At 42.4% G+C, this 13,564-nt stretch overlaps 1 protein-coding gene across 1 annotated transcript in view; it reads right to left on the bottom strand.

Moving 5' to 3' along the window:
* Positions 1-10,311: 10,311 nt before the first annotated feature.
* ttc12 (tetratricopeptide repeat domain 12) overlaps positions 10,312-13,564 on the bottom strand; it is a 42,993-nt gene continuing 39,740 nt past the window's right edge. The window contains exon 21 of the mRNA XM_064984197.1: positions 10,312-10,818. Coding sequence (XP_064840269.1) covers positions 10,749-10,818 — 70 coding nt within the window. The 3' untranslated portion in view covers positions 10,312-10,748. The remainder of the gene's footprint in view (positions 10,819-13,564) is intronic.

Genomic DNA, 13,564 nt, shown 5'->3' with positions numbered 1-13,564 from the left:
ATCCTGCAAAAGTACATTTTGGCTACAACGCAGCTTGCTAACATACTATTGGGATTGCCTTCTGAACGATCCAACAATGGGATCTGCCAATGATTATTCCAATCTCGCAGAGAGCAGAGTCGTAAGAGGCTACCTGAGGCGTGTGTCCATAGACACTTAAACCTCAATCAATCACTAAAACAAGCTTTTTCATGCAAGGAGATTTGATTGGGTAAGGCCCCTGGCTTCTATTCCTACTTTGCACTCTAATTGGTTGGGTACCTGTATCTCATCTACATGGTGTGCACAGGGACACAACTCTGTTTACTTTCCCAAACACAAATAAGAAGTGATGAATTACGAACCAACACATTTCATATTCTGTTCTGTTGGCAATGATACAGTATATGTATATGAGCTTTGCATACAATGATACTAATTAGCATTTATTCATGCATGTGTATGAAAGGACCAGTCATCCATCTGAGCATTGTGGAAGTTGTTTAATCATTTGAGGTTGTGGCAAATCAGGAACAAACTGTTGTAGCATTTGAGGTAATATGGTTCATGATGAAGTAGTGCAGACAGAGATGTTAATAAGTTGTTGGTGTCGTTTGTGTCTTAGTGAAAGTAGCCCGTGATCTGTATTGTTTTTAAAAGCAATTGGCCAGAATTGGTATGATAATATGCGTCATGCTTGAGATGATGATTGAGAATCATTGAGAGGATAATAAACTTTTTTTAACAAACAATTACTTCCAGATAGTGGCAGGGTTAGAGGACTTAGTACAAGAGACTAGAAATAATAATGTGGTGTATACACAATACGCACATCATGTTAAAATTCACATGATCATAAAACACTCTTGATCGTCAATTCATCTTCACCGTGCAAGGTTGTTTGGTGAATTAGCAATTGTTACCATGCAAAAAAAATGACCAAGATAATCGACCATCAGGTCATCTGTTCTGTACATGTGTTTCTGTGTCATATTACTACAGTGTAAAGGTAAGGCATTCACTGTGTCGGTGAAGGGAGTGAGATATGGGACCACAGAAGCTCTGCCCGGGTGTCACGTATGATAGGAGTGAATTGGATTGATTCCTTTCAGGGTCTGGTCTGGTCTGCAGGCTGATGTGATTGACCATTGTCTCCTACTTGGCTATGGTAAGATCATGTCTCCTCTACGCAGGCAGCCGCAGCACGCTCTGGACTCTGAGTAAACCATCCAATCGGCCCTCCGCCGTCTATAGGCCATCCAGAGAAGCAGCAGGGTCCCCGTCATCAGCGAACACCCCACCACCATCCCCAGGATGACAAGCATAATCTCCATCTCAGCTGCTGTATCTGAAATGCATACAGTAACACAAGTTGTCACAAATGGCACCCTATTCCCTATATCGTGCACTGCTTTTGACCAGGGCCCATAGGGAATAGGGTGCCATTTGTGATGCACAACAGTCTACACACAACAGGCAATAATTTCCTCTCTGATAAGGATCTTTTGAGCGTATTATCAAGACTGGTCACATTTGATTACTTCGTCGCGCTAATAATTACCCATCTCCCCCGGGAGAGAAGAATTCTCTGCTCCTTTCAACATGGGACCAAAGGATATGCGGTTCCTCAGATTGGTGATAGCCTCTGGACCCTCTTCAGAGAAGAGGTCTCTGTGCTGAAGACACTGCTGCAGTCAGAACAGAGAAAAACATGGCCTGTGTGTGTGGAAAACGATGAGTTGGAGGAGATAACAGATAATTACGATGTTTCCGGGTCTCTTTCCAGGTGCATAGTGTAGTGTACATCATTCCTCTGTTATTAACATGCCTCAAACATGTTGCCTCAGTTGTTGTTGTTGTTGTTTGATATCAATGTCACTGGAAATAAATAATTTTATACAGCACATAATTAATCTTCTAACAATAGTGAGGTTTTAGTTTGAAGGCTACATGCAAGGCTGAAGGCTTGAAGGCAGCACACTAAGTCATATGCTAGGCAACATACTAAACAACACATAAAAGGTCTATTATCAGCTTGAAGGCGGCTCGCTAGGCGAGGCTACAGGCTAGACAATAGAAATGGAAAGAAATGTAGCTTTATGAGAATGTTCCATCTCCAGCTATTCCAATGGGGGGAGCATCTCCATCTCAGTAAGTCTCCTTGTTTCCACCAATGGCTCCAAGAAAAGTGAAATAGAGCCCTAGACACCACCTCCCTCCCCTTTCCTCCTCCCACTACACCATCCAAAGCCCCAACCCTGTCCAGGATCTCTAACTCTTTCACACAATCTCTCCCTTTCGACCTCACACAGTTCACAAAATATCAACACATGCTCCCCCATTTCCCCCACTGATCACTCATCACACAGACCTGTTTCATGTCTCCCCATCATCCACAATGTGGCATTCAGACCTGTGTGCCCGAACCGTAGTCTAACCCACACAACTTCCCCTCTCCTACATCCCATACTCCCCACCTCTTCCTTAACAGATCGGTGCACGCGATAAAATTGCCTCGCCCTTACTACTAGCATCCCAGTCTCACCCTCTCACACTCGGTATGGTTCCTGAGGCAGATGCTCAGATCGCAGTGTAGGTATGCCATGGAGTAATTAATCATCTGGAAGAGACTGATGGTGAAGCTGGCGCGCTTTGACAGGATGCTGGGTAACAGCCTGATTCCTCTCGGGTTCAGCGGTAACCTGGAAGTTCACACAAATCACAACAACTGTGGGACTGAGAGGGGGGGTTGACAGAAGCATAAAAACGTTCACAGGACATGTGATAGGAACGACACCGAACTTTGTTTTGAAGTGAATTTGATAGTGAGTGTAATTCAAATAGCAAAGGTCCCAAATCTTTCCGGCAACCGCAAGTCAACACAAAGTAAAGAAGAGTGGAACAATGGAGTTGGTTGTTATCATTGACTTCCTGTTCATATTGATCATGAAGGCCTTGCCATTTGAGGTTATGAGTCTGCATAAATGCCTCTCCCTCTCCTAAAACTGTTATGAGGATGTGTTTATGCGATATGATCTTAATACAAGTCATTTGATAAAAGCATATTCAGCACTAATTCAGGGATTTATCAGACTTAAAACATGGATCTTTGGAAATCATAGGCTACTCAGCCGACATAAGCGGAGTTCAGATTGGTCTGGGAGCAAACCTGACCGTAAGGAGACATGTTTCGCTGTCCTTCCATCCCCATCCTAACTGGGGGATTAAAAAGACACCCCTCTTCCTTGTCAACACTTTTCCAAGTAAATAAAACGTCCCCTGTTCAGATATAGGCAGTGGTGTTAGTCCACAGCTAAAGAGTTTATTTACTGTTGGTAGACATGAGTTCCTGTTTTTTTTCTCGCTCTGCGCTCTCTAAATGTTTCATTTGCCATCCATCCCAGAAATGCTGCTTAATTAACTGCGATAAGACCAATAGCAAGCAAGCCTTGGGCGGTGCCGTCTATATACGGCGAACAAAAATATTCCAACATTCAACACATGCCTGCTAACCTGGATCAAGCGGGATTGATTTGATTCCAGGACATTATTTGACTTGATTGGAATGTTAGTCAGCATTGAGAGTTTAGTCCCATTCTGGAGCTGTTGGTAGTCGGGCTGCTGGAGATATTCCATATATGAAACACAACAATATGAACACCTACCTGGAAAACACATAACAGGTTATGTTGATGTCATCAAGCTGAACAGTGGGCGAGAGACAGCAGGACTTTATCTCTAGGTTCACCTGGCTGTTGTTGGTTTTCAGGTTGATGACCACGTGAAGAATCCCCAGAGCCGGGACCAAGTCTCCGGGCAGAACGTCGTGCTCCAGGTTCAAGTTCATCTCGGCAGTGTAGTTTCCAGTGGCACAAATATTATCGGAAATGACCGCTAATCTGAAAACAGATTAGAACAAACATGAAACCTATGATTTAAAAAAGCACTTGTGATGCAAATACATTAAAAAAAGATTGATATTACTGTGTAGTCGCATAGGTATAGCTAAGTTAACTTAAGGTAAAGTGTTACCGCCTATCCAATTCAATTCAAATAACTTGACTAACTAATGTTGAATGTCAATATTAGAATGCACTTTTTAATATCACAATACATTATATTGTTAAATCAATTAAATATCCTGTGATAATTACCCAGTGAGGAGATCAGGGGATGATAACCCAATTCTCTGGTGCAAGGCCAATGGATCTGACCCACTCCCAGACCCCAGGAGCTTTCTACCAGACTCATGCGCTGGACTTACTCCAGACAAAGCATGGTCATTCCCGACCCCATTAGTGGTCTGGTGCAGTAGTGCACGTGGCAGGGCGGGTTCCTTGGCCCTCAATCCCATGGTCTCATCAGGTCGTGATTGAGTTAAGTTAATGTGGCTGGTGGCAGCTGAACTATCGGTAGCGAACGGCGCTGTCCATGTGCTAAACCCAGAATGCTCACTTTTCACTTCATGCACTATTGGAGCCTCTGAAGGGCTTATTTGCTCGTTATCGGCAGAAGCATGTGAGGCATTTGAATGCCGTTCCTCCTTCTCCTCCGAATCTGTAAACGAGTCCCATTGGCTTTGAGATGGAGCGCCGAAAGGCATTATCTCAGAAGAAGATTGCCCTTGGCTATGATGCAAAGCCAGGCTGGAGGTAAGTGGCCCTGTGGGCGAGTAATTGTCGGTGGGTGGACTAGTCGATGTGTCATTATACGGACGAGGCGGTAAGAGGGAAACAAGGTGGCTCCCCTTTAATGCCTCAGTGATGTCAGAGGTCACGACGTCCTCTTTAACAATGTCAAAGAGAGGTGTCGCCGGTCCTACACGCTGTAGATGTTTTCCAACAGTTATGGACTGAGAGACTGAGTTTCCTGATGTTGTTAATGTCGAAATGCTTATGTGATGCTTTTGAGCTGAAACATGTACTGATGGGCGGGAAGTAGATGTCTTTACTGCAATATTAGGCTGAATAGTTGACTGCCCAACTGGGATTAATGATTTTGCAGCGGTAAGTGAAAACAGATTTCCAACACTGTCAGGTGTAGAAAATGTGGATTTCACACTCTCTGGAGAGACCTTAAATGGTACATTCACATTTCCGATTTGATTTGGAGGGCCTGTGCTTCGCGAGGAAGTCGTCATGGATACTTGTTTTTTACCTTTTGTTGAGTGCCTTTGCTGATTGCTTTGCATATGTTTTGTTGACGCATCGGCATATTTTGTGAGCGTGACCCTATGGGCAGAGAATTGCTGTGGTTTGGACACAATATGTGGTTCCTTATTAAAAGATACCATTCGTGATAGTGTCTGGCTTGGGGTTATCACAGTCTGCACTGGCATTTTATGACTTGGCGCTTGGCTGGAGAATGACTTGTTTTCTTCTTCCAGCGATTCAGAGAGATTTTCAGCCCGATGAATGTCTCTTGCCGTTGCTCCCGACAGTTTCATTAAAAGATGGGAGGGAGACATGTTTGGAGAAGTGCGTTTTTCCTCTCGAGCCAGTCTTTCTGTGGTTTTCATTATCCCATGGTGAACAGTACTGCTCTTGTCCATTGTCATTTCTGTCACCTCCTCAAGAGAAACTTGAGGCTGAGAGAAGTCAGACTCCTGTCCTCTGTTGTTTTTCAGCTTTAGTATGTTCACATTTTTCAATTCTTTAGGTGTTTCAAGGTTCCCAGCACTGTCGGCAAAGATTTGAAAGGTGCCACCACTCGACTTGATGTCACCGTGGCCTACGGCAAGTCTTTGTTCGGTTGACCTTTTCACATCGACATGTGTTGTTGTCGTCATCATGGCGGACACATAAATGTCTAACTTACTTGTGGTTTCAGAAATACGCTTTGCGGAAAACGTAAGTCCTTTCTCTGTTGTTCTGGGCAACTGAGCATTTACTTTAGCACTTGGCTTCACTGTCTGTGACAAAACAACTGGAGGCACAGTCCGTTTATCGATACCGTTTGCTTTGTCGGCACTCTTAGAATATGGCTTTTTGGACAATGTTCTCATCATAGTTACAGATGCACGTTGCATGTTAGGGACTTCTGGCAGGAGGCTCATAGGCTGCAGCTCTTTGAACAGAACACTGGGCTGTGCTGGCAGGTGGCCAGTGGTACTCAACACAGACATCAAAGATTTCGCACTCCCTGTCAGAGCCTGAGACGCAGGAGGAACTTTGACAGCTGCCGTGGTCTGCCTCGTAGAGCGGAAGGATGTTGTTGCACTTTGGCTTTCGATTGATGGCATTCTCATAGGCCAGGCTGATTCGTCAGTGTGGTCAGTGGTGTGGCTTTTTGATGTGATTATTTCACGAGCTTGGCTAAAGAGAGAATTAAACGAGTCTAGCATACCACTTATCATTGATCCATTGTTGGGGTCATTAGCCCCACTGATGGGGTCATTAACCCCACTGTTGGGGTCATTAACCCCACTGTTTTCAATGTTCTGGTCAGAGAGAACATGGACAGAAGGAGATGGAGCATTGGTGAGAGGAATTGTCATAACTTGCCCAACAGCATGTTCCCGCGCTTTCCCTCCCCCATCTTCCAAACTAAACTCTGTGTCCTTGTTTGTAATGTCAACACCCGCCAATGTGTGATTGCCAAGAAAACTATGAAGTAAACTGGAGGATATGTTTTGTAGTTTTACAGATGAATTATCTTGGATTTGAGAAACCAATTTTGACTGGTTTCTGAGATTCACAGTCTTCCCAGATATCTTTTCTTCTTTATCTCTCAATGATAATAATAAAGTGTGAAAGATCTCTGAAGTTAAAGGATAAGGCATGCTGGTTGTTGATAACAACCTTTTATCAAAAGATTTGCTAATATCACTCAATCTGGAAACTGTCATATTTTCCACCTTTGAAGTAAGAAACACTGTTCTGGTTGTGTTTGCCTTGACTTCAATCGTTCCCGAGTTTGAGAAAGATGTACTAGCAAATGAATCATTCAACATGGTTTTACTGAGATTCATTTCAGAGTTTAATGAGGAAAGGGGTGGTATGAACTCATAATCTAGCCCATCCAAAAGATTTACAGAGAAATCAAATGTGCTCTTTTTGGATGTTTTGGCACCATCAAATACTACTGTTCTGTCCTCTTGTTTCTTTGTTGTCGCTTCAAATGAGCTCGGCATTGAGGCCTTGTGGTGACGGGAGTTTACAGTAAGCATATTTCCATTTCCTCCAAGACTGAGTGAGCTGCCTCGGTCGATCAACGCAGACAGAACAGACATTTCTTCTGTTGACGATGGCCTTTTTTCTTGCAGGCAATTCAAACACATGTTTGTCATCACGCGCTCCGTAGTCAAAGAAACTTCCTTTCTGTCACGCAAGATGGATTCTGACTCACTCAATGGATACTTGTTTCTTTGCAATTCCAAAATCCCATTTTCATCTGCGTCTTGGCCTCGTTTTTCCTCATTGTCATTTGATTTGGCCCAGTTATCAATTATATGAGGACGAGTGGCAGTCACCATAGGTACTCCCAGCCTCCGTCGTGTGGACATAAGAGTGATAGACTCAGCGATTCCTTGATTCCTGTTCACAAGTAGAGAGTGAAGCGGCAATTCTGAGGCTTTCTCTTTCTCCTTCTCCACGCCTTTGGACAAATGAGCCACAGGCATCACGGTGCCATTCTTCATCGATTCAAATCCAGCTTCATAATTAGAGATCAATGTGAGATTTGCTTCAGTGGCCTCAGCTGGCATAGGTAAATCAGAGCCCTCTTTCCAAACAAAACCTCCAGTTGATGAAGCAGCAATTGCATCTTCAGCAGTTGTGGCGTTCGTGAAATTGTGCCTTTCATGTGGCGTATGGAACAAATCTTTCCCTGGGGATGCACTTACAGCCACAGTCTGGAGGTGGCTATTCTCTGTGGGCATTGTTACTGCTCCACCATGACCTTTGTTGTTGTGCTCTTTAGACACAGACTCTATTGAGACTGGAACTTCTGCTGCTGCTGGCGGTGACGGATAGGGATAACCTTGCAGGTCTCCATTTTCGGCTTGCACTACAAGGAGATAAATCTGAGTCAATCGTCTTTTGGATGTCACGAATTGGAAATCATTTCCTATGAAGATGGCTAATATCAATCAACATAATGCAGAAATGTTTAATCATGCATGGCGAAATATCCTGCTTGGATTCATTATGTCGACCCAAACAGATCAATATTCATTACTATGTCACGTTTTTAATAAGAAACTCATTTGGAATGCACTCTAATTCCCGAATGTGTTGTATACTGTAGCAAATAACTAGCAATTATTCCAGCCTTAACATAGACAATATCATAATTAATCTGCCAATAAGGACACTAGTCTACTGTTAACCTATTAGTAGCCTCAGAACAAAAGCTGCAGTGAAAATCACTCTTTAGCCATTACCATGAACTATTACCAATATCTTTTGCTTAACATCATTGCCTTGCAGGGGAAACCACAAGCAGCCAAGCAGCCCACCAACATATAATCAATCATACATATATCATATAAAGGCACACAAAAAGCAAATACGTACCTGTGAGAATGAAAACAAATAGGATTAAATAGAAATATCTGCTCATCCTGTTTATACCAGAACAGGTGAATATTCTTCGAAATAAAAGTGTTGCTTGCAAACCCTGCTTGCTATTAATCCAACACAGGTGGGAGCTGTAGTTTTGTAGATATACAGCCAGTGTGATCACATACGGAGAGCTTTGTCCTCGGCTCATTTCATTTTGATACATGGATTAGATTTCGGTGACATGTACTGTAAACAAGCTCCAGGTCGCCTCTCTCTTCAGTCATCGTGGGGCTGATATGTTAATAGGGATCCCTTTCCCTACTGTTGCTCCATTTCTAAGATGGCATTATTAAAGAGAGAGCGAGACACACACACACAAGCAGACACACACAACCAGACACACACACACACACACACACACATTGCCCTTTTAATTAAACTCATGGTTGTAATCTTTACATGATTGGCAGTGATGCAAAGCTGTTAACAAGCATGCAGTGTAATGATGCATTTAGAGCAGGGGGTCCTCCATGCCATAGATAGAATATATATCCTCAAGCTGTTTACCCAGTGCCAGGATTTATAATCACATGAACAGCCCTAAACCACAGGAATATACGCTATCATCCTAATCCATTTTCCCCAAACACATCCAGTATGATAATGCTCTTTAAAATCAATGTCAAATGTGAGCATTTCAGCCATTTCCACACATGATTAATATACAGTCACCTCCAAAAGGATAGGCACCCTTGACAAAGATGAGCAAAACACTTTGGGAAATTATTTTATTTTACACGAATACAATTGCTCAGATAAAGACAGTTTGTTTAACAAGTAATATTTTTTTCTCTCAAAAGCATAAGGGTCAAAATAATTGGCACCCCGTTGTCAAAGTAGTTCAAAGTTTAGTACTCGGTCGGGTATTCCTAGCACGCAATGACTACATCAAGCTTGTGACTACAAACTTGTTGGATGTATTTGCAGTTTGTTTTGGTTGTGTTTCAGATTAGTTTGTGTCCAATAGAAATGAATGGTAAATAATGTATTGTGGCATTGATGAGTGATAAAGTTACAGAGGCACAAAATGAATACGGCCAAGACATACTAACCTCCCTATTATTGGTAATGGGGAGAGGTTAGCATGACTTGGGTGTATGATGTTTGTGCCTCTGTAACTTTCTCAATCGCCATTACTCACAATTCATTCAATATTATCCGTTATCATGGTAGCATCCACAATAATGTTTAGAAGAATATTCTATTCTCAGTTTATAATAAAAATGACTAAATACTAAACTTAGCAGTGACAATGTTCTCCCCTATCTGTTTGAGAATACAAATATTACATGTTAAACAAAATCTTTCTCTGAGCAATGGTATTTGTATAAAATAATATTCTCAATATGTGTTTAAATTGAGAATACAAAATAGCTCAGTATTTGTGTTATTTATTTTATAAAGTATTTTTTGCTCCTCTTTATCAAGGGTGCCAATCATTTTGAACCCCCACTGTATGTTAGGAAATGGCTGAGTGATGTTCACTGAGTGTACAAAACATTAGGAACACCTGCTATTTCCAAGACAGGTGAATCCAGGTGAAAACTATGATCCCTTATTGATGTCACCTGTTCAATCCACTTCAATCAGTGTAGATGAAGGGGAGGAGACATGTTAAAGTAGGATTTTTAAGCCTGGAGACAATTGAGACATGGATTGTGTACAGTATGTATGCCATTCAGAGGGTGAACGAGCCAACTTGGCGTAACTGAACACTTTGCTAATGTTTATGACCTTGTTTGTGTACAAAATGCAAAGAACAACTAAATGCAAAAGAATGACTTTTGTTTAATAGCATGCACTCTGCTTAGCTATCTGAACATCTTAAACGCTGTTTGAAGTTAAACTTTACATATTAAATATTACGCCAGCTGGTAGGGAGGAACTTTTTCATTTACTAGTTAGTGTTTCATAACAGAAAATTAAAAACCCTGTGTGAGGCTTAGCTACATTGTCCTTGGGCAACCTGTCATAATACACAACAGAACACAGGGGGGTACATGGGAATATAAAACCGTGCTACAATGAAAAAAAAAAAGGCTTAAGAAACAGCTACTTAAAAAAATGTCTTGCCTCAGGATATGTTAAGCGTGATATGCTGAATGAAAGGTGTCATTTCCAAATGGCATATGTGAACTTTGTTTTCACGCACAAGAAAGGGATATAAAAAGACTGGGAGCCTTTTTTGTGGTCGGTTGGAGAGACTCATGTGATCAGCTTCATACAGGAGTGGAGTATCTCCAATCCGTGAAGTTCTCTGAGTTTTGCCATATGCCTAGAAACAAAAACAGACAAGAATCATGTAAGCAAACATAATGATGTCCCTCTAAGTTGACCTGTGGGTGAACCTATTCTATTCTTTTTTCTCCCCTGAATTCGATGTTGTCTTGGGAAGTCAAAAGAGGAGTAGAGGCACAGAGCAGACTCCTTTAATGTATAGGGTATTCTGCCTCTTTTCTGCCTCTTCAAGATTAAACTTAGAGCACTTCGAGGTTAAACGTGTTTCTGCCATCGCACATCAGTTGGGACAACAGTTACATCCGCATCAGCAGGGTAGAAACAACTTGCTGAAGGCTGCTGTCTACTGCACCACAGAGTTTAGTAGGAGGAGCATATACAGTGCCTTCGGAAAGTATTCACGCCCTTGACTTATTCTACATTATTGTGTTACAGCCTGAATTCAAAATGGATTAAATTGCTTTTTTTAAATCACCAATCTACAAACAATATCCAATAATGACAAAGGGAACACGTTTTATTTTATTTTAGCAAATTTACTGAGAATGAAATATAGAAATGTTATAATCACCTTTGGCAGTGATTACAGTGGTGAGTCTTTCTGGGTCAGTCTCTAAGAGCTTTGCACACCTGGATTGTACAATATTTGCACATTATCCTTTAAATAAATTCTTCATGCTCTGTCAAGTTGGTTGTTGATCATTGCTAGATAGCCATTTTCATGTCTTGCCATAGATTTTCAAGCCGATTGAAGTCAAAACTGTACTCTTTTTATTCAGGACATAAAGTTCCTTCTTTGACAATGTTTTGGCAGTGTCTGTAGAAAAGCAGACTAAACCAGGTTTTCCTCTAGGATTTTGCTATGAAACTCCCTAGACCTTACCGATGACAAGCATACTCATAACATGATGCAGCCACCTCTATGCTTGAAAATATGAAGAGCTGTACTCAGTGATGTTTTGGATTTGCTCCAAACATAACTCTTTGTATTCAGGACAAAAATATAATTTCTTAGCCATATTTTTTGTAGTATTACTTAAGTGCCTTACTGCAAACAGGATGCATATTTTGTAATATTTTTATTATGTACAGGCTTCCTTCTTTTCACTATGTCATTTAGGTTAGTTAGGTGGAGTAACTACAATGTTTTTGATCCATCCTCAGTTCTCTTCTATCACAGCCATTAAACTCTGTAACTGTTTTAAAGTCACCATTGGCCTCATGGTGAAATTCCTGAGCAGTTTCCTTCCTCTCTGGCAACTGAGTTAGGAAGGACACCAGTATCTTTGTAGTCACTGGGTGTATTGAAGTGCAGACGGTGAAGTCAATGTTTATGTAACCACGTCCATTAGACTCACATCAGCCCCCGAGTTGATGAGTACCTGGAGAGACTTGGGCTGGTCGCCCCACAGCAGGGTGGCATGGAGAAGGGGGCGAGTAAGGGGAGAAGAACAATTATCTTTAGTACACACCAGAGTACTCACTCCAACAAATGAGCTGAGTCTCTTGAAGGGACAAGTAGACACAAAATGACCGGCAATACCGCAATACAGACAACTCTGGGTCTCAAATCTGTGTACGCGTTCGGCTGGAGACAGCCCAGCCCTACCGAGCTGCATCGGCTCGGGAAGCGGTGAATCGGCAGTCTTCGGAGGCTCTTGGAGGAACTCGGGTAAGCTCAGAACCTATCAGGGACTTCCAGAGTTCATCAGATGCAAGGTGGGATCCAACAATGCTAGGTCATGACGTTCGGCCACGTCCTGGAACCCTTCCATCAGACCACGAAGCATCTCCTCATGTCTAACAATGGTGGCTCCTTGGGAGGAAATGGCGTTGCGGAGCTGGTCCAAGTCTGCTGGGTCAGTCATGGCCAGTTCATACTATCAGGAATCAAGGTAAGACCCAAGTGCAGACTGTGTGAAGTAACAATGATTATGTAACCACAGGGGCAGGCAAACGACAGGTTAAGGTAGGCAGGGGTCAATAATCCAGAGCAGTGGCCAAGGTACAGGACCGCAAGCAGGCTCAGGGTCAAGTCAGGCAGAGCTCGGTAATCCAGAGGTGGAGCAAAGGTACAGGACGGCAGGCAGACTCAGGATCAGAGACAGACAGTGGTCAGCCTGGCGGGTATAGGGTCAGGACAGGCAAAGGTCAAAAACCAGGAGGATGAGAAAGAGAGAGACTAGGGAAAAACAGGAGCTGAGACAAAATGCTGGTAAGCTTGAACAAACAACACGAACTGGTTCTGAAGTTCTCCCACTTAAAAAGATGAGAGAGGCCTGTAATTTTCATCATAGGTACACTTCAACTATGACAGACAAAATTAGAGAAACAAAATCCAGAAAATCACATTGTAGGATTTTTAATGAATTTATTTGCAAATTATGGTGGAAAATAAGTATTTGGTCACCTACAAACAAGCAAGATTTCTGGCTCCCACAGACCTGTAACTTCTTCTTTAAGAGGCTCCTCTGTCCTCCACTCGTTACCTGTATTAATGGCACCTGTTTGAACTTGTTATCAGTATAAAAGACACCTGTCCACAACCTGAAACAGTCACACTCCAAACTCCACTATGGCCAAAACCAAAAAGCTGTCAAAGGACACCAAAAACAAAATGGTAGACCTGCACCAGGCTGGAAAGACTGAATCTGCAATAGGTAAGCAGCTTGGTTTGAAGAAATCAACTGTGGGAGCAATTATTAGGAAATGGAAGACATACAAGACCACTGATAATCTCCCTCGATCTGGGGCTCCACGCAAGATCTCACCCCGCGGGGTCA

Source organism: Oncorhynchus masou, chromosome 13 (assembly GCF_036934945.1).
Source record: "Oncorhynchus masou masou isolate Uvic2021 chromosome 13, UVic_Omas_1.1, whole genome shotgun sequence".
Classification (NCBI taxonomy): domain Eukaryota; kingdom Metazoa; phylum Chordata; class Actinopteri; order Salmoniformes; family Salmonidae; genus Oncorhynchus; species Oncorhynchus masou.
Note: the sequence above shows the minus strand (reverse complement) of the source record. Positions and strands in the feature narration are given on the sequence as shown.